This window comes from Cheilinus undulatus, linkage group 7 (assembly GCF_018320785.1).
Source record: "Cheilinus undulatus linkage group 7, ASM1832078v1, whole genome shotgun sequence".
NCBI classification, from domain to species: domain Eukaryota; kingdom Metazoa; phylum Chordata; class Actinopteri; order Labriformes; family Labridae; genus Cheilinus; species Cheilinus undulatus.
The window spans coordinates 14,030,025-14,050,493 of NC_054871.1; the positions used below are offsets into that span (position 1 = coordinate 14,030,025).

Genomic DNA, 20,469 nt, shown 5'->3' on the forward strand with positions numbered 1-20,469 from the left:
TCATAAATTATGGACTGAAATATGCAGACACCAACTTTTATATCTGTATAATCTTACTCTGAAACATTACATAATCTACTGAGTACTTGGGTCAGCATTTTACAAGGCAACCGTGTTTGGTGTTACTTTATTAACATTTTAAGGCTCATTTATACTCATTTATACTCAAGTATAAAAGCCAGTCTGTAGTAGGCGATGAAACTGTCACTAACCATAAACCCATCCCATTTATATAGAGATGAACATTAAATTTAATCTACTAGAGCTTCCAAGATCTCTGCCCAACTGCTAAAATTTAGATTCTAACAACTTTATTGGTCCCTCTTGGGGTAAATGTTTGGGGTATCTTGAACATAAAAAATAGATCAAACACAGTGGCAAATATAATACTTTAACACAACTTAATTCTTCTTTCTGTGAGTAGATCAGTAATGAGAAATGATTTAGTTTATTAATAGTTAATCAATAATAACTGATCATCGTTTCTTGTATTCAATTTAGGAAGGGGCGAGGGAAGACAGAAGAAAAGAGCACACGCTTGTGCCATAAACAGAAAGGGGAAAAAAGAGGAACTCTCATTATCTCCTCTGTCCTGATGTAGCTCAGTTTACTTTCTGTATGCAAACACCATGCAAGCACCTGCATGCAAACAGATGTCTGAATACTATCATTTTTGAACACCCGTAGGTAACACCGGCAAAATTTGGGAAAGGTATGACGGTATTAAAAAATAAATACCACCCAATCCTAGTCATAACATTTCAATGTTAACATAATCTTCTCTGGAAAAGATTGGGAACTGGACTTAGGACCTACAGTATATCTAATGATTAGTGAGACTCCACTCTTTTATCCATTCATAGATCTTGAATCTGTGCAAGACATTGTCTTCTCCAGTTTTAGGATGGTTCATAGGGCCCACCTGACCGAGGCTAAGCTTACTAGCAACTACCCTGATATAAACCAACCTGTGACAAATGCTCAATGGAGATGCCACTCTGACACACATGTACTGGCACTGTTTCAGCTGTGTATGTCTGCGCAGCATGGTGATATAAAGTCATACATGTGTTTATAGCTTCTAAAAAATCATGCACTTTCCTCAAAAAGTTCTGCCAGTTTCCAAATTATTCAATTTTTTTGTTTTATGGTGGTTTAACTTGAACTTTTGGTTACACTGTTTAATGCTACCCCAACAATTATCAGTGGTATTGCTACATTTGGGCAATTTAAGCTATTGCAAAACATGAGGATACTGACAAAATTAGCCCAGAGAAGAGACAGAAGGCTCCGTCCATATAAACATTTGTTCGAACACAGCATAAATGAGCCTTTAGTTTGGGAATTTAAAGCAGACACACAGATCTATTACATTTATAAAAGCTGTCCAAAACATCCTCAAATGAGCAGTTAATGCTTATCTCAATAATGAAGCCACCCGAAAGATGAGTAAACTCACCTGTACAGGCCAGGTTTACTCTGCAGAACGTGTGGATGGACCAGCTGCTCAAACAGGCTGTACACCAGGATGGGCAGTGAGGTGAAACAGATGTTGTACAGTGTCAGATAAACACTGTCATACAGAGTCTGGGATAGACAGAGACAGCATTCACTTAACACCAACTTATTAGCTGAAATCGATGAACCAACTTTGTACGTCATTGTACGGCATGTGTATCAAAAAAAAGGAAGAGGAACTTAATCTCGGTCAGATAAACAGAGGAAAAAGACTGGCAATAAACTAATTTAAATTGAAACATAAATGATTTTACAAAAATAAAAGCTGTAGATCTATGTTTTATTAATAAGTGTACATTCTAAATGTGAAAATCAAAGTTTGGTATTCATGACAATTTTTACTCAGTCTAAGAACAAAGCAAAAGTCACAACAGAATTTCACTGAAGTTTGTCTTTGTTGTGCTCTGAATTAAAAATTTAAACACTGTTTAAAGACAAAGGGCTTCTATCAAACAAACAAGAAACGAGTGCAACATCAAAACCACAAACAAATCTTACAATGACATATGACAGAGAGAGGAGATGGAGAGATAAAGAGACTTACTTGTTGTGAAAACAAACAGAAGAACTGGTATAAAAACTGGGGCGTGATAAAACACACATTCTAGAAAAGACAGAGCGAAACATTAAAAACATTTCAGTGAAAGAGGACATGGCTTTGTTAACAGCAGTGTTAAAAACCAGTCTCTAAGCCCTAAAATGTATATTCTTTGAAACTGCTGCAAGGATGAGTTACAGTCTTACCTTGTAGAAAAAGTACTGTACAAGTGTAGCTATTCGAATGTAGTAGAAGTGGCCGTGGACCAGCAGTAGTTTAGCCAGGAACTTAAACCTGGCAATTGCATAGTCACTGTTTCTCACGGCCTGACGACCCTCTTTTCCCATGATACCTTAAGACACATGTACACGTGTAAGAATGTTTTGGAGGTGAGATCGCAGAATACCATCCACATTTGGACACCATAGAGCTTACCTATGCCTACGTGAGCTTCCTGTATCATACTGACATCATTGGCTCCATCTCCAATCGCTAAGGTGATTGGTTTTTCAGGAGAGGTTTTTAAAAGACGAACCACCTGCAGAGAACAAAGTCACATTGACACCTGGAGAGCAAGGCTTATCATGCTGGTGTGGATTTGATGTGCTTATGTGGAAAGAAGAGGACTTGTACCTTAGCTTTCTGCAGCGGAGCCATACGGCAGCACAGCACCGCTGAACAGTTTTTACAAACTTCCATAAAGAGCTTCTCGTGTTCCCTTAATGCTAAGGATAGACTTGCTCCATCCACGACTAGCCCGTGCTGTATTACGTGGTCCTCTTTTATCCTGGGGAACAATGAAGGGAGTGGGTCAGAAAAGAAGTTATTATGAGAGGAGGTAGAAAGACAAAAATAAAATGAAACAAAACAGCTTGTTCTCCAGAAAGTTAAGCCTCTCACATACTACACAAAACACCTAAAAATTTCCAAGGATTTTCAGGCAGGGCTGCAAACAACAACCACCTCTCCCACTATTGCTCCTATTGAAACAACCAGTGTGACCATCTTGCACAAAGTAAAGCTGCTTTACATTATTCCTGCATGCAGGTATATTCTACAGCTCTCCTTTGTTGATACTATGAAGATGTCCTAGTACAAGTAAAGCTGATATAAAAGCAAAAATGGTCACTGTAGAACTGTCTTTGCAGAACTGTTAGAGTATCAGACAGTTCTGTTTTTTACACCATTTTTCCCCATTATCCTTTTATTTTTTTTACTATTTTTTGTGCTTTTTTGCCTTTATTTGGATAAGATAGCTGAAGAGAGAGGAAATATCGAAGCAGAAAGTAGGGGAAGACACGCACCAAACAGCAGCGAGACCAGGAATCAATCCCATCAATCAATCCTATGACCAGTACGGTGAGGACTATAGCTTCTGTATGTGGGTGCCTGTTCTACCCACTGAGCTGAACCGGTACCCCCCATTGTCCTTTTATTGTCATCTCCTGTTCCCATCTGACAGCAAAAACATCACGCTGTGAGGGACATGTACAGTATAAAAGAGCAGAGGCAGGCTACTTTAAAGTTTTCAAGAAATGGCCATGAGTAGTGATGTTCCCAGTCAAATAATTTTAAATCCAGGTAAATGCAAAGTACAATTTTGTTCAGTTGACTTGTCTAAAGTAAAGAAAAAAATCTCTGGAAACTGTCAAAATTAAGCAGCATTTCTTTGAGACAGCAGTAGGTAAATGATGTGAAGTGCACAGCATGTGGCTGATGTTAGCAGTCCTAGCATTGCCTGCCTTCAATCATCTTTGCAGGTTCATGTCTGCATTCCTAAGCTGAATGTTGTCCCCTAATATTTGGGTTACATCATCTCGCAAAGGGTCAACTTTGTCAGCCAGATGCTACCTCTTGCTCCTCTGCCACAGTACTGGTGCAAATAACAGTCAGCTATAACAAGGTTTATATGCAATCGCAAGCACCCCTGGTAACAAGCGTTTCACAATGCAATGTCAGAGACAGGCTGATGGCTGTCTCTCCCCAATTTTGAATACTATAACTGGGCATTTACTCTTAGACCCTAACTAACCTGGTTCCAGCCAGATGCTCAGGTGTCATGGCGTTTATTGGAGGAGAAACTTACTGGCCATCATCCCCTGGTGGGATTTTTGTTTTCAGGCACTCTATCAGTAAATGCCGCCGTGAGTTTTGCCCTATTGTTTCGTATTTACTGGCAGCGTGGAGGAAGGCAGAAAAACTCTGTAGTTGCACTTTTGCATGGAACCCACAAACCCCATTATTTAACAGTACAAGGTTACTGATTGATGGCACACCCATCTGTTTCCCAAGCTGGGATCTGTCCCGCAACACCTTTTTCCTTTTCTTACAGTTAAGATCTGCTATGATTGCAAATAAGATCCCACTGCACAGTCCCCTTGCAATACATCCACTCTATAAAACAACATCCACCTTCAAAGGTACTAAAGGGCTAGTTTCCAGAATTTATAGCTTCCTTTCTCAGCATGCTTATAGACCTCTCCATCTAGATACTATATGGAGGACAGACATCCCTTGATATGAATCCCACTCTTGATTGGGACAGAGTTTGGCTTAATATAGACCTTGCTTCTAGGAACCCCGAGCATCAACAAATTCATTGCAAATTTATACACAGGCTGTATTTAACACCCAGAAAATTGCATAAAATGAAAATAGTTACTGACCCGTTGTGCTCTTTCTGCTACTTAAAAGCAAGAGGCTCGTTTATACATATGTTTTGGGAATGTCCCTCCCTGTGGCAGCGTTCTAGAAGTCAGTTGCGTCTAACCTCTCCACAATATTTGGTGTGACGCTGCTTTGTTCACCTGAAGCTTTGATATTAAATGACCTCCCACTGGCTGGTATTACGGTTTGCAAAAAACAGGCATTACTGGTCGGGCTTACGGCAGTTCCATTACAGCTTTTGTTGCATCACAAGTCAAATCTAACACATTTTTTGCTTAAAATATTTGGTTACGATTGGAATAATTAAAAAATGTAGGTTGCAATTTGTCATTCAGGGAGTGGAGGTGGATCTTGATGATAAACCAGTTGAGAACCACTGGTTTACCTGCCTAATTGGGCGCATCCCTAGTCCATTTTGGAAACTTGGAAGTTACTGGTTAGGCTTGCCACTCACTAGACAACAATTTAACGATTTAACACCTGGGAGACCAAGGACAGAGATTGTTTCAAACTACATTTCATCTTGTAAGCCACTGAGTGCAAACACTACACGACACAGCCAGGCCGTCAGACCACAGGAGAATACACACCTGCCAAAACTTCCAACAATCTCACAGTGAAGATTCCCTACACCAGGGGTGTCCAAACTATTGCCCACGGGCCAACTGCGACCCGCATCCCGTTTTTTATTGGCCTGCAGCACATTCTAAAAACAAAACAAAATATGGCCTGCATGAGAACATGAAGCTTGTGCTTGACTGTATTGTACTTCTTAGTTTTGACACTAGGTTGGTGCAGCTTCGTTGAAGAGGCAGCTTATACATGTCAAAAGACAGGTGCCATCACTCAAAGAAGAGTTAATGGGTGATCAAACATGGCAGAAGCAAAGAAACTCAAGATAGACAGTGAGTGCAGAAAGTTTCAGGCGCAGTTGGAAAACGAATATCTGTTCACTGAAGTCAAGGGAAAGTGTGTCTGTTTAATCTTTAATGAAACCGTTACAGTGATGAAAGATTATAACATTTGACGACACAATGAAACCAAACATCAGTCTTACACCTCATATACCAGTGCCGAGCGAGAGCAGAAAGTCCGGCAGATGACCACCAGCTTGCTAGCTCAGCAAAAGCATTTTTTCTGTGCCAGCAAAACTCAAGAAAATATCACAACCGGCAGCTACGAGATAGCTCATCTTATTGCCCGTCATGGAAAGCCTTTCTCTGAGGGAGACTTCATAAAACAATGCCTCACTAAAGTCGCAGAAATATGTGCAGAGAAAATGCAGGACTTCAGCAATGTTAGTATGTCCAGGAACACAGTTGCCTGGTGAATCGAAGACTCGTCAGCTAACTTAAAAAAACAAGTTTCAGACAAAGCCTGTGCTTTTGATTTTTACTCCATCGCATGTGACAAGAGCACCGATGCCACAGACACCGCACAGCTCTTAATCTTTTTACGAGAAGTTGACGACAACTATAGCATTACGGAGGAGCTGCTTGATCTGATGAGTTTAAAAGGCACAACAACAGGTAAGGATATATTTAAAGCTGTGTCAGCGGCTTCACTGAAGAATAAACACCAGCCTCTCTCCCTACCCAACTTCTACCAAAGCTTGGAAAAGGAAAAGTTTCCTCTGATGACACACCCCCGCAAAAAGAATAATGTGTCTGTTCGGCTCAACATACATATGTGAGCAAACACTTCCCTTCATGACTTTGAACAAAAGCAGACTGAGAACCAAGATAACAGCCAGCCATCTCTGTGATATCCTTCACATCTCAACATCAAAACTTGCTCCAGAAGTGCCAGCCATCCTCCAGTCAAAAGCTCAGCATCACTGCTCCCACTGAATGCAGCCCTGCTCCCATCATGGGTGAGTTAAAATACACGATACCCAGTATTTATGTGTAAAAAGCTATAAATCTTAATAGAAATAGAAAATAGAAATAAAGACAACGGATTGCGGCAGAAAATAGCACTAATCGTGCTAATTTGTTCCTTTTCCTGCTCTGCCTTTTGGTCTAGTTTAGAAAGCAGACAGCTCTAATCATCTTTAAGTACCATCACTACTATAAAGTTACACAGCTTCCTGTAGTTTGCTCTTGTTTTGAGTCTGAATCTTGAGATGAGCTGTCACCGTGAAAGGTGCATCTTTTCATCCTAAGCAGGGCTGGATCTAGAGGGAAAGGCCCCTTGAATTCTGATTGGCAATCCTAAAATCCTTAACAGTTATGAGCTTTTTATTTTAAAAAGCCATTCATGGAGAGGTGTGATGTAGGATATTTCTCTATAAATATTCTAAAAATTTTAACATTGGATTCACTGTCTTTAACACATTATAAGTAAGCATTTCTCAATGTGTCCCAGCCAGCCTTCAATTTCTCTGCATGAGGCCCTCAGTGGAAGAAGTTTGGACACCCCTGTCCTACACACAAGATTTTCCAGAATCTTTTGGGATCAACTTGACATCAGAGTAAAAATAAACATGGATGACTATCGATATCCTTGGCTTGCTGTCCCTCTACAAAAGGCTGTCCTGGTGCACGTTACAGTTGCAGCAAAAAGTGTTAAACAAAGAAAAGTATATGGATGAAATCCTGGCTGGAATGAAGGTAGAACTGTGTTTACATCTGTGAGGGGTGATGCTACCCAGTCTGCTCGCTTTCAATGGTTGTTGTGGGTATTCAGTCAGAGGCACTATGGCCCAGAATCGTAAATATCAAACATGTTTGATATGTAAGATTTGTGGTCTGGGAGGCTCCAATGCAATTTGGAGTAGTAAAATAATCATGTTGACACCGCATACTTGAGGATTACTCAGACAAATAATCATCCGACGAGCCTCCACTCAGGCCAGCCACAAGGATTGTCGGAGTAGACAAATAGGGCCTAAAATCTGGTGTAAAATCATATAGTATGTGGCCAGCCTTAGTTAAATAAGTAATCTGAAAGACAAGCATTATATCAGTGTATATGATTATGGTAGTAAACATAAATAAATTAATTGTATGCAAATTATCTGAACCCTTGCTTCGACTGGCTACGCAACAGAAACGGATAGAAGCCCATTTTGTAATTTAAACATAAAAATATGAATAAAGATTCATGTTTAGGCAGTTTAAACCTGACATTAACAATAACAAGAAACTTTTTCAGTAAAGTTAAGCTCCTTGTGTTATACTCAGGAGAGCTAATGGCACAACAATACAAAGATCCACTGTGTACATCCTCTGGTAAAAGGTTGCAATCACACACACTCACCTCCGGGCTAGTCTGCGGAGCTGCTCGGCACACTCGTTATCAGAGCGTTGTTGCAGAAGCTCCAGGATGTTCATGGTTCTGTGGAAGTGGCCACATGACAGACTGACACTAACTGCAGTCTCATGTTTGTCCCCTGTCAGCACCCATACTTTGATCCCTGCCAGCCGCAGAGCTTCAATGGTCTCCTGAACCTTGTCTTGAAGTCTGAGAGAGACAAGTGAGAGAGACCATGTTGGCCATGTTATCATGTTACATGCACTATACAAAGAAAGTCTGCAGGGATTTATTTTTCTATGTGTAATTACAGGAAATCAAACCCAAGATAACAAACCTAGAGAAAATTAAGCTTGGACTTAAGGTGGATAAGTGGTTAAAGAATCTCTCTTTCTGGTGTTTTAATGTGTTTTTGCAGTGTGGTCAAGCCCTGGAGCATCCAAGTGAACTACAATTTCCATAATTCAGAAACTGCTCAGGAATAATTCTACATTGCTTAAAGGTCTTGTTATACAACTTCTGTGAGCGTGGAGAGCCATGCTTCCAAACAAACAAGCCAAAAATAAATGCCTTACATCATGGTTAGATAATTGGTAATCATAGTTTGAACTGGCTTTTAGAAGCAACACAAAAACAAAGCTTCATGGTGTCCACAGCCGCCTTTATTTTATCGATGTCTCATGAGAGGAGGGGAGTTTAAATAGGCTCTTGGTAGCATTAATCCCCTTGTAAAAGTATTTATCCTATTTATGAGCATACTTAGTATTAGAGTAGACACTAAGAGACAAACTATTCAATCTAACTGTGGCTATCAGTGTTATATTATTCATATCAGGCTCAAAAAGAATGTAATTTTAGGCTAGTCTTCTATAATAAAGGAAGTCTTTTGATTGTGACCATGTGTGCCTGAGGAGAAATTCATTCCAGTTACAAAGAGAGAGAGAGAGAGAGAGGGCAGCTGAGAGAAAAGACAGAGAGAGAAGGGGAGCAGCAGAGAGATAAACAGAGTGAGTGAAGTGAGAAGCTTATGTGAGGAGCAGATGGTGAGCGAATGCAAACACATATCAGCATTAATTTCCAGAGAGGCCCAGTGAGGTGACGTCTCTCTTTTTCTGCAAAAACACTGAGTGCTTGAGATTCTTCAACCGATTGTTTATCTGTTACCGAACATATGATACTAAACATTTTAATTACAGCAAATATTTTCATTCACATTATTTTAAGTCATTTACTGTAACTATAAGCTTTAGTTTTGTTATCTTTGTTCTAACTTCTCTAGTTGAGAGAAACTACCATCTGTATCATTTTTTTTTTGTCCACATTATTTATAAGAGATCCTTTCAGAAAACAAAGTGTCGACAACTGAGCTATTGGAGTGTTTTAACTAAACTGTATACTAAGAAGTTCAAAATGCTGATGTTTGGTAAGTATGTTCTCAATAATTCTGGGATTTTACCTGGCACACAATGCGAGACAATTGAGATGATTTGGGGTCACCTTCCCCCCTTCTGACAAAGTCAAAGAAGGCCCAGTTATCTTATGGTCCTAAAGAATATCTTGACAGATTTATCGTGGTGTGAGGTGTATTAGGAGTGATCTTCCACTCTTCTACCTACTAAGAAGACAACTGGAGTTGGCCTGTTCTGTGTTGAATTGCCAAGGACAGTCAAGCAGGCATAATCAGGATTGTTACATGGAACAAGGCAATAGCCAATCAGGGCTGAAGGAGGAAGCTGGAGCTGCAGGAGCTGGAGAAGGGTGGACATTCTATTTTTCTCTTCCTTTCTTCTATCGTGGGTATAAATAAATGTGCTTCCTCTTGCTCCTCTGACCTGTTGACTCTGGGCTCAGAAACATCCCATACAACTTTTGTCAATTTAGTAAAGTGAAATACAATCTGGGGTTTGTCTGGCATCAGCACAGAGTATTCTATTCTGAAATATAACTTGATATTTTAATTTGGTTTTTGGTAAAACTTCCTGCCCCGCCCGATATGCTCCATGCTAAATAGATGCGCAATCGTCCGGCATCCTAACCTGACATGCCAGATGGACTTGTTTCACATATCCATCTGGGAAAGCTTCAATAGGAAACGTTTGAGAAAAGGCAGAGACTTTGAAAAAAACTCAAGAGTGTGACTGGATGAACGTTCTGTCTATCACATCTCTACGGGCCAATAAGAGCAACAAAACACGTGACATAGCAGCTATCGAGCTTCGCATGCGCAGCTACCGAGGAATAACGCGTAACATGGTGACTATAGACATGTAGGTACTCGACTTTTGTTGTTTTTGAAAAGAAAACAACTCACTGCTGTTCTTTGTTCTTCTTTTAATGAAGAACCGTTTTGAAGTTCTGATAAAACTGGCGCTTTAGCAGCATCCACGCTAAGCTCTTCCGCCATAATTGTACTGGCCTCTTGCTGCTGCTTGCTTACGTCACGACTCTGCCGTGCATGAAAGTACTGCCCCTCGTCGCTGATTGGTCCTGTCACTTTCTAACCGGGCCATAACAGTTCCGATGGGAGCTTAACAAGATGGATTTGCCAGTGAAAGACCAGGAAATCGGCGTATCCATCTGCTTTGCAAGATTACCGGCATCCAGCAAAAAACAGAAATTCTGCTGCAGGAGGCTTCGAACTGCCAGAGCACTGATGGAGCAGACGTACTGCGGCAGAGCTGTTGGAAACACTCTCCCTTACTAAAACTAAAACCTATCTGCTCCGTTGCTGTGATGGAGCAGAGACAGACTGAACACGTACCTGTCAGAATTTAGGGGTAAAACATACAACAGTTGATAAAGAGAGGAGATTGCTACTGCAATAGATGTAGCAGGTAGCTAACAGCTAGCTTCATTTAGTATATTTATTCTGAAGTCGCATTTGACAGCATGAAGTGTGTGGCGTGCTACGTTTTTCATTTCATGCACATCACACACTATTAAAACAGAATCTTTAATCACTAGTCACTGTGTGGTGTCTCTCACGAGATGTTTCAAAATCTTGTAGTATGTGGGAGGGAGTACTCGAGTGATGATGGCAGGGATCACTGGGATCATTTGTTATAGGGATGTGAGCCATCTTTTTGAAATAAATGGCAATTAACAAATTGATCTAAAGTTGTAAAGATATTTCACAAGATGAAACACAAAAAACTGACTAAAATAAGATGACTCACACAGCTGTTTTGTCTTTCTCAAAATGTTGTCTCTAGCCAATACCCTGTACTACTTTTGATGTTTCTTCTGTTTTTCCCACAATATGCAGTAGTATTCTGTTCTGTTTTTCTCTTTTCTTGCATAAAAACATCAGCATGCCTGTGGTGTTCACCAAAGACATGGATCTACCCTGATGGGAGTCTTGGCTACTGAGTGAAATGACTGTTCAGCCAAACACTGTTGTGATATTTAGTCTGGACTAAATTTGAAGATTAATTTACTGAAAGGTTAATTGTGCCTTTCAAACAGCCATGATGCTGGATTGCAAAAATGTACGGGACACAGGAATTGTAAAGCTACAAACATATCATATAGATTGTTGTGAAAGCTAACCATGCAGAAACAGAGCATATGTTTTATCTAACCAAACAAGACGTTGTTTACTTAAAGCCTGAGGCAATACACGGTGAAACACGTGTGTTATATAAGTTTACATCAAACTGTACAATGAGTATCACAGCAATTAGGCTGTTTTATTCGATGAACTGTATAATTAAGTGGCTATCATTTAAGGCAAGGAAGCACACTGTACTCTTACACTTCTTTTAAATCCAGTAACTCTGAATTTGAATCATCCATATAAGCACTACATCACTGTGTAGGACTATTATGACGCTACTGTTTTCTGCATTGTGCTTTTTGTTTAGAATATACTGCTTCACTATAAGTTTCCCCCTGGCATGCAGTGCTTATAAATCATTTAAATGTGAACAAGGAGTTGAGAGCTGTTTTTTAAGAAGGGAGAGCACTAATAAATTTCAATTAATTCATTAGTCTCCATACTTGTCCTCCACCCCCGTTGCTCCCAGCAGATGCAGGTCTCTCTCGATGTAGCTGAAGGCCTCCTGCAGTCTCTCCTCCCTCTGCTGCAGCGCAGTGCGGGCGGCGTTCAGACGCCTGTCCACATCAATGTACTCTTCTGGTCTGAAGTGGCGACATGCTACCACCAAGGTCCGCAAACCTTTCTGCAGCGGAAAGAAAAAGAGTGGATAAAAGGCAGAGAAGAACAGAAGACATATGAGTCAGAATATATAATAAAATGAATAAAGTGAGGTGGAATAACTAGCTAAATGTATGGTTATTATTACATATCATTTTAAATGTACAAAAAACAAATTTACAGTAGAGGTAAACATGAGGAAGTCAAGAAAATATGGATAAGAAGAAAAAGAAATGCAGAGCAATGTAGGCAGAGAGAAAAAGAGCAGAAAAACAAATTAGCGAAGCCTGGCTTTAAATCACAGAACCGGCCTGAGGGGTAGACGAACACAAATCAACCCAGTCCACAGCACAAAGTCTTGCGTACTGACGTCCGATGACATGATGTGGGGACTGTTTGTGTGTGTATGTGTGTGTGTGTCTGTGGCTATTGTAGTGAAGAATTTATAGTCTAATGGGAACAGAGAACGAAAGAGCCGAAAGTAATCACTGCAACGCCGGGAAATGCCAGGCTCACATAGAGACACGCACTTGTGAGTAATACTGAACAAGACGCATTTCAGAGTAAGATTTCTAAAGGTTTCACCACAGGATTAATGCAGAATTTTTAAGTGAAGAAAATCTCTAAGGTGGCATAGAGTGGTATATTTAGTCTGTTTAACTGTTTGCAAAGGATAGGCAATGTCTGATTATTACCCTTCTTTGTACATAAACACCATCTGTCACATTGTCTCTGCAGACTTTTTGTTACAGCCAGACGTCCACTCATATATTAGAGCCATTTTATAAATGACATGTTCTGTTTGGTCAAAGATGATGAAAGTATAAGAACAATTTCTGCTGAGTACTATCTGCTGAACTGCTTCTGGCTTACCTTACACACATGCACATCACGCACCTCCACCCATGAACAGAACTTTGTTTGGCTGTCCTTGAATGGAGGCCGCTCTGGGTAAGGACAAGGCTCACTCAAAGTAAGAGGTACGTTGTCTCACCAGAGCTGTATGACGTCTGTTTCCTTTTTGCTGCAAGTCTGCATTAAAGTCTACATTAAAGACTCATATTTTTGAACAAGCATTAATTTGTTTCTTCTTTTCCTTTTATGCACATTAAATTGCAGTGTTGTTTTTGATATATAAAGGACCAAAAATGAAATGACAATAATGGTAAATCAAACTGAATGAATAGTTTGTGTTATTGTTTGTTTACTTGAGAGGAAAACTCAGCCTGGATATTGACTTTTATATGGAATGTTTCTCTTTTGTCATGATTTTCTCTTCAAGAATTTATTTCTTACCAAGGCAAACTCATCAACATGAAGTCTCGTCTTTTCTATCTCACCACTGGTGGTGAAAGGCAAGATGGCAGACTCTGCTCCTTTAGTAAACAGCACTTGCCCTCCTTAAAAATGAAAAGAAATACACAATTAAAAGGTTTTGAAAGTAGAGGAATAAATATGCTATAAACATACCTTTGGAAATGCAATGGAAAAACTGTCAGTTAAATTAAGTATAGACCATAACAAATACATTATAATCCATTTAATATAATCCATCCCTGGCCATGTAAGCTTCTACTGTTATGAGGTAATTATTTTTTGTCACTAATGTCAAAAAAACTAAGGTGGAGTTACCTGAGGGAGTTTGCAGTATGACACTCATCCTCCTGCGGTTAGCATCAAACTCTAATACATGTAGCAGTTTATATCTAAGACAAAGCAAAGGCAGACACTTTTATTACTTCACTTTGAATTCACAGAACAAATGTGACAAATTCTTTTTCACAGGTAGCTTATGTAAGCTTTTTTAGCCTGCAGTGTACATGGTGTGACTCTATGACACAGGTGACATTTAGAGGTTATAGAACAAGGGAAAAACGTACTTCTCTGACTTGCCAAATGTTTTGATCTCCATAGTTTCTCCATTACTACAAGTGAAGGCCACTCCAATCCTGGGGAAAAGAGAAGACAGCAGTGAAAGGCAGGAATCTCAAAAAAGCCAACATCTTGACCTTTAAAATTCAGTGTGGAGTTTAGGACTCATAAAAAAAATGGGCTTTTAGAATAGATATAAATGAGGCTGCACAAAGCCCTGTCCTATGGTGGCTTCACATTAGAGACCTGGGCCTGGGTCTGATTACATTTGATCACACAAAGTTCATTTGATCAGTATGAACCTAAGAGTGCCAGAGTCCACTTGAAGAGGTGGTCTTGGGCACTTGTCATGTGTAATCGAGCATAGTCTGCAGAAAATGAGAACATAACTATGCCTGAGCACATGGTACTAATGGTTGAGTAAAGTCATAAAGGCAATTCTGGTCTCCTTTCTCTTAAAACACATCATATCTGTGCTACATGGATCCATTTCTTTCTCTAAAACAGTGGCTCTCAACCTGGGGGTCACGACCCCCTTGGGGGCCTCAAGACACTGAGAGGGGGCAGCCAGATGCCTTCCAAAAAAAACAAATTCTGTTCTTTACGGTTTTCAAATTGTGTATTTTACCCATTTTTATAAAAAAAAGTATGTGCATAAAATTAGTTAAATGTAAATAAAAAACATGGTCATTTGGTGAGGTTTATGCTAAAATCTGAGTTATGTCAAAAAAAAAAAATCCTTAAAACAGAGTAGGGACAATACTATTCTTGAATTTCCATGGCGGTGTTCAACTATGCAGGTATCAACTGTGTTAGTATCTCTAGCAAACTTGAAGTTACAGCTCATATACGAGCAGGAGGACTGAGTGCAATGAGGAGAATGTGTTAGCTCATAAACATGCTCTCTGACACAGTCCTGGTCTCATGGACCTGAAACAGCTTTGCTAATCCTGAGTAAAGCCTGACAACAAAAGCTCAACGAATGGAAATGTACTTCTTCAGGGAACCGTTTTGTTGTCTTGATGGTAATGAGACATCTATTCTCAGCCCAATGACTAGGATCTAATTTCCACAGAAGAACCAACAACTCCTTTTGCATTGCCTCATTAATTCCCCCCTCACATCTGCTCACACCTGCGCACCTGGCACTAAAATACTATTCAGGTAAGGCTGAGCAAATTCCAAGGTCAGGAAAGTACAGTTTGAGCCCAGTTTGAGTTTGATGCAGCTCCAAGAAAAAGTGCCCTCAATAAGTCAGACTTCCAGTTATTCATCTTCCTCAGGGTCATGGTGTGCGAGTGCTTACAGTTTATCACTTGAATGATTTGTGATAACACTGTGAGAAAATGGGACATCCTAATGAAATGCAGGTAAATAAATAGAAAACCATGTGGGATGTGACAAGGTAATACGTAACCAAAAACAGAGTCACTGCATCCATGCATGAAAACTAGTCTGTGTTAAGCACAATGGAATACAGCACAACTTTCTTTATATATATGACTATTTTATCCTGTAATTTACAATCTAATGATGAATTCAGGAATTTTACAAATGTCTGATTTTTTTTTCTTGATGATACAAAGTATATTTTGAGATTTCCATGCCAATCAAAAACAAATAGTAGCATGTCAAGATATTTTGGCTATAATAATTACAAAAAAATGCAATTATATTTAATGACATTCACTCTGTGGTTTTCGTATTGGTTATTTTTTTATGGTTTTATAACATCCACTTCACACCATATGCCAGCGATAACTAAAGTCATGGTTCTAACTGTGTCTCTCTTCAGTTTAAATCAACAAAGAGACACTGTTTATGGCTCAATAGAGCATGGCGGCTCTGGGTCAGCCCCTCACTGCTCGACATAATTTAATTTGATGGTGTGAAAACTACACTGACCAGGATCACTGACTTCATGCATCATGAATCCTGAAAGTTTTGTAAAACACCACAGTCTGACAGTTTAGGTGGAAACCACACTGGGACAGTCCTGACTGGCTGACTTTCAATTGTTTCCTCGTGGAAACGGATGAGTTTTAAAACCTTTGCTACTTTAACTTCCTTCAGTCAGGCTGGTAAATTAGAAATTGGACCATCTTTATTTCTGTTTTTTCCCTTTCTGGGCCATTTTTCCACAGTTTCGATGAAAGGCTTTTACCGCAATCCCTAGACATTAAATTGCTGCCAGGGCTTTACTTCTGTGACAAATAATTCAAAAAGTGCCACTTTCCCTTTGGCTTGTGCTCTAACCTTTCAATCTTTTGCCACAACCGATATAGGTGTGTTAGGATTTAAAAACAGTATGCCCGCAGCTAGGATTCATATCAATACAAGAAATAGCTGCACATCAGGGTGCTGGTTGTCTTGCAGTTTGTTTGTGTTCCCCGTGTACAGAGATGTCCCTGTCCCTTTCCCACACGTCACTCTCCACTCTCTCTCTTCGCTGAACAGTTTTTTACAGTTAACTTTAAATTCAAAATGGTTTAGTTTTGAGTAAAAAGTACTCACTCACTCTTTGTTTTTTTTTGCCATAGTACATAAATTACTTGACAATCATCCCTTTATCTGCAGAGTTTTCCCTGTTCAAGATTAACGAATGTGACAGAAATAAAGGAAAATAACAGTGGGTGAAGACCACGTACCTTTATGCAAAATACTGAAACCTGTTGTTTTGAGTTGTATTTAAACAGAGTTTTAAAGTGTAGGAAACTTTCTACAATGTAGTTTAACTTAAATCAACCTCACATAAATGTACAAGTAAAATTGAGTATAATTAAATTAAAACAGCCAAGTCTGTTGGGAACCACTGATTTAGGTATTAGCTTTCACTTCTTTAGCCAACAGTTGTGTTTCCGACCATGTTCCAAATTTAAAAATAAATACTCGTCCCCAGTTCTCTTCAGTGTGCCTCCAGACAGAACAAACCAACATATGGACTCAGAACAAAACAAAATACCACCTTTTAAATTAAATGAATATATTAGGCAGTGCTTATTTTCTGTGTTTTTAAACCTCAAATGTAACTCTTCCTGGTCATACGAGGTATGTGTCACATGGCTCTGTTTAGTTGTACTGGTTGCTGCAGCTTCAATAAAAGCTGGAGTATATGTGCTAAAATCAGCTTGCTTAGCTGTTTCTTCATCATACACCACTTATAAGTCTCTTGAAGAAGTTTCAGTGTTTACCTCTTTGCTGCCTCTACTAAAGCCTTCTCATCTGGGGAAGAGGCGTAGTACTCCATGTGACTCGAAGAAAAACCGTTCACTTGGGAGAATGGGTCTCCTCCCCCAACCAGGCAGTCTGGCTGATCGTAGCTGATCTGAACCGTGTGACACAAGGACACCGCTTTCAGAAATAACAACTCCTCGCCCATCTGGAAGGAGGTATAACAGGAAAGCATGAGAGGGGAAAAAGTCAAAGTACTTGGTGCTGTTTTTAGTAAAAACATTTAAATTCAAACCTTAGCCTTTTAACAGTAACTTTGTTGCATGAATGAATAAATCCAATTATCTAATGTTAATTGCATGAATAGCCCAAGGGAAAAGAGCAGTCCTAGCATGAGGCTAATTCTTACATGTGCTATAATTGCTAGTTTTATGGCTGCGTTGAGACAAGAATATAAATACAGTGTGTGTCTCCTCAAAGGGGATAGAAATGTTTATAAATGTGAGTTACCAGTTGAGGCGTTGAACCATCTGGGGAGTCGTCAGTCATTCCCTCTGGTACCAGTTTGCCGTTAACTTCTCGGTACTTGGTTCCGTTAACTGAACACTCACGGAACTGCATCTCATTTTCTGTCAGCGTACCTGTCTTATCTGTAAACACGTACTCCACCTACAAAAATAGAAACATATTTTATGGGTTGAATATTGTGCAACTTTGAACACTTAAACTTTGGTATCATAAAAATACATACACAGTAAAATTCAAATCTTAGCAAGGGTATTTTACAAAGAATATTTTATTACAACTAATGTAAGCCACATCCACCTAAAAAAGGCAGTTCAAAATCTCATTTTATGGTATTACTAGTGAAAACTAAGGCTTCAATTGCTTGTATTTGGTAAAAGGAAATTGATAATGCAGAAAAAAATATTTCACATCTTAAAATGTCCTGAAATAAAGATCTCATCTCCAGAAACTTGAGTATATTTTCTGTTGAATTAGAAGCTAATGTTACCATTTTTTTACTTGTAATGTGCTAAAATATGATGTTTGGCTGGACTTGTAAGGTGATTGTGGCTTTCAGTCAGTGCATTGAGATTTTTTTTTCCTCTCGAAGTTAAAAAAACAAACTCGCTAAGAGTTTTTAGAGTCTACTTACAGTACATCTATTCTAAGTTCAAATAAGAGCATTTGCTGCTTTACAAATTATATAGGACATACTTTTAACACAGCTGCCAGGCATACTTCATATGTTCTCTAAACAGTCTTTACATGCAACACAAGTAGAAATAATACTGATATCCATGCCCGTGTGCTCTTGCTCTATACCTGTCCCAGCTCCTCATTGAGGTCAGAGGTGTTGACCTGAGCTTTCTGGTCGCTCTCCTCATGATATAGGTCCAAATCCCAGCCAATGAAAAAGGAGCCCAAGAACTTCTGCATCTCCACAGTAACGTAGAGCGAGATGGGGATGATGAAGTTATAGAGGACCATAAAGGCCAAGAAGTCTGAGATAAACTTCAGGATCTATAGAGGGATGAAGGGAAATTTTATTAGGCTGAGACACATAAGTAGGGAAGGGAGGATAAAAGGCTACAACATCATCTGCACATTGGTGTGGAGGCAGGGAAGCGTGCTGTTGTAGAACCATATTACCTGAACTGAACTAAAAGGAATGTGCTCATTAAAAGGGAAGACATCATTATTTGACATAAAGACCTTTGCACACTGAGTCCTTAATGTTTTTGCACATTTAAAAAGGAAATTGATCTCATATTGTTCTGATCATGTTTGCACACTGATGCCGAAAATTTCATCCGTCATCAAATTTTTTGGAACAAGTTCGATCTTATGTGAAATTTTGCATCAGTCTAGCAATTTAAATGAGTGATTAATGATTTAGATCAGTGCCTACCGCTTCATTCTCTCTTTTTCACTCACCCCTGCCTGGCCCCTCCTCTCTCTCTCCCTCACCAGAATGTCACTTTAAACACCATAGTTTGAAGGTATACTTTGTGGATATCAACCATCGAAATATGAAAGAACTAGAATGGCCATCTGAGGCGGCAGACCCATGCCTAAGCAGCGCCACCGAGGAACTCAGGCTCCCATTGATTACTATGGTGTTCAAATTCAAAGTGCGAGAAAAACCGAACAGGTGTGCAGATCATCACCAAAATCTAATCGATTCTTCCCTGTCACTATCCCAATACTCCCTGAAAGTTTGGAGAAGATCCGAATTTCCATTCTCGAGTTATCTTGTACACATACAAACAAACTAAGAAACGAACAAACAAAGATACGGAACCCTTTACATAACCCTCTGCCGATTTAATCGGCGTGGGTAATAAAAAGGTAGAAGTTTGTAGCCTACTCACAGGTCATAACAGAGACTGAATAAAAAAGTTGTACACCATCTCTCCAACTTGGCTCAGCGCTATGGCACATGAGCGGGTGCTGTAAGAAGCTCTATGTCAGGATGGATGGATCCTCCAGCATTTTAAAGGAGTGACAGAGCCACAGGCTCAAAATATGAAACAATTTGCCCAGTTCTGGTGAGGGCAAATAAAAACACATCGGACTCAATGTGCAAGGTTTGAGTGTGTTACATTTTTTTGGATTATGGAACCAAAAAGAAGAACACATCTGAAAATAGCAGACCTAGTGTGCAGAGACCTTAACAGAGCAAAGAACTGAGCATATCATTATATTTTCAGTTCTTTCTTGTCCGGTAGCAAAAACCCAGTGACAGACGCAAAGGGTGACAAATAGCACTGATTTATGGAAAAAAAATTAAAATCGTGAAAAATTGAGATACAAAGTTTTGGCCCGACAGCAGCAATCTTTATCTTTAACATTCACGGACCCATCAATCGGTTGTCACCAAGAAAGCTTTCCCCCTTAACCTTCTCATGGGTAACCATGGTTGTGATGCTCAGTGTAATGTTAATATAAACATTTCATTATTTAGAGAAGGCAAGTCAATTTTTGGTGCAATATTTTATATGTTTAGAGGTTTGGGTTTTAAATTTCTAGTTGCATTCTTGAACACGTTTTGCTTCAAGTCTGCACAAAATCCTCCGACACTATTAATATTTTCATCACACTTTGCAGTTTGCATTTGACACTTTCACTAAAACTAATCGTTTAAGAAATGGAAGAAAATATTAAGATTGCAAAAATAGAACATCTAAGCCACACACACAGTTTGATGGTGCTTCAGCACTGATCCTTCTAAATCAAAGCAGGCAGGGTAATTCATTCCCATTAAGGATTTAATTACTGTATGTGA

The 20,469-nt window shown here is 39.4% G+C and overlaps 1 protein-coding gene across 1 annotated transcript in view; it reads right to left on the minus strand.

The window, feature by feature from the left end:
• Positions 1-20,469, minus strand: part of atp11b (ATPase phospholipid transporting 11B (putative)) — an 81,984-nt gene that overhangs the window by 33,512 nt on the left and 28,003 nt on the right. Inside the window, exons 12-24 of the mRNA XM_041790599.1 lie at positions 18,507-18,704; positions 17,688-17,846; positions 17,198-17,385; positions 14,015-14,083; positions 13,767-13,840; positions 13,431-13,534; positions 11,978-12,159; positions 7,985-8,188; positions 2,690-2,843; positions 2,492-2,594; positions 2,263-2,408; positions 2,063-2,122; positions 1,460-1,587 (exon numbers count right to left, since the gene is read on the minus strand). Of these exons, the coding sequence (XP_041646533.1) occupies positions 1,460-1,587; positions 2,063-2,122; positions 2,263-2,408; positions 2,492-2,594; positions 2,690-2,843; positions 7,985-8,188; positions 11,978-12,159; positions 13,431-13,534; positions 13,767-13,840; positions 14,015-14,083; positions 17,198-17,385; positions 17,688-17,846; positions 18,507-18,704 (1,769 nt within the window). The remainder of the gene's footprint in view (positions 1-1,459; positions 1,588-2,062; positions 2,123-2,262; positions 2,409-2,491; positions 2,595-2,689; positions 2,844-7,984; positions 8,189-11,977; positions 12,160-13,430; positions 13,535-13,766; positions 13,841-14,014; positions 14,084-17,197; positions 17,386-17,687; positions 17,847-18,506; positions 18,705-20,469) is intronic.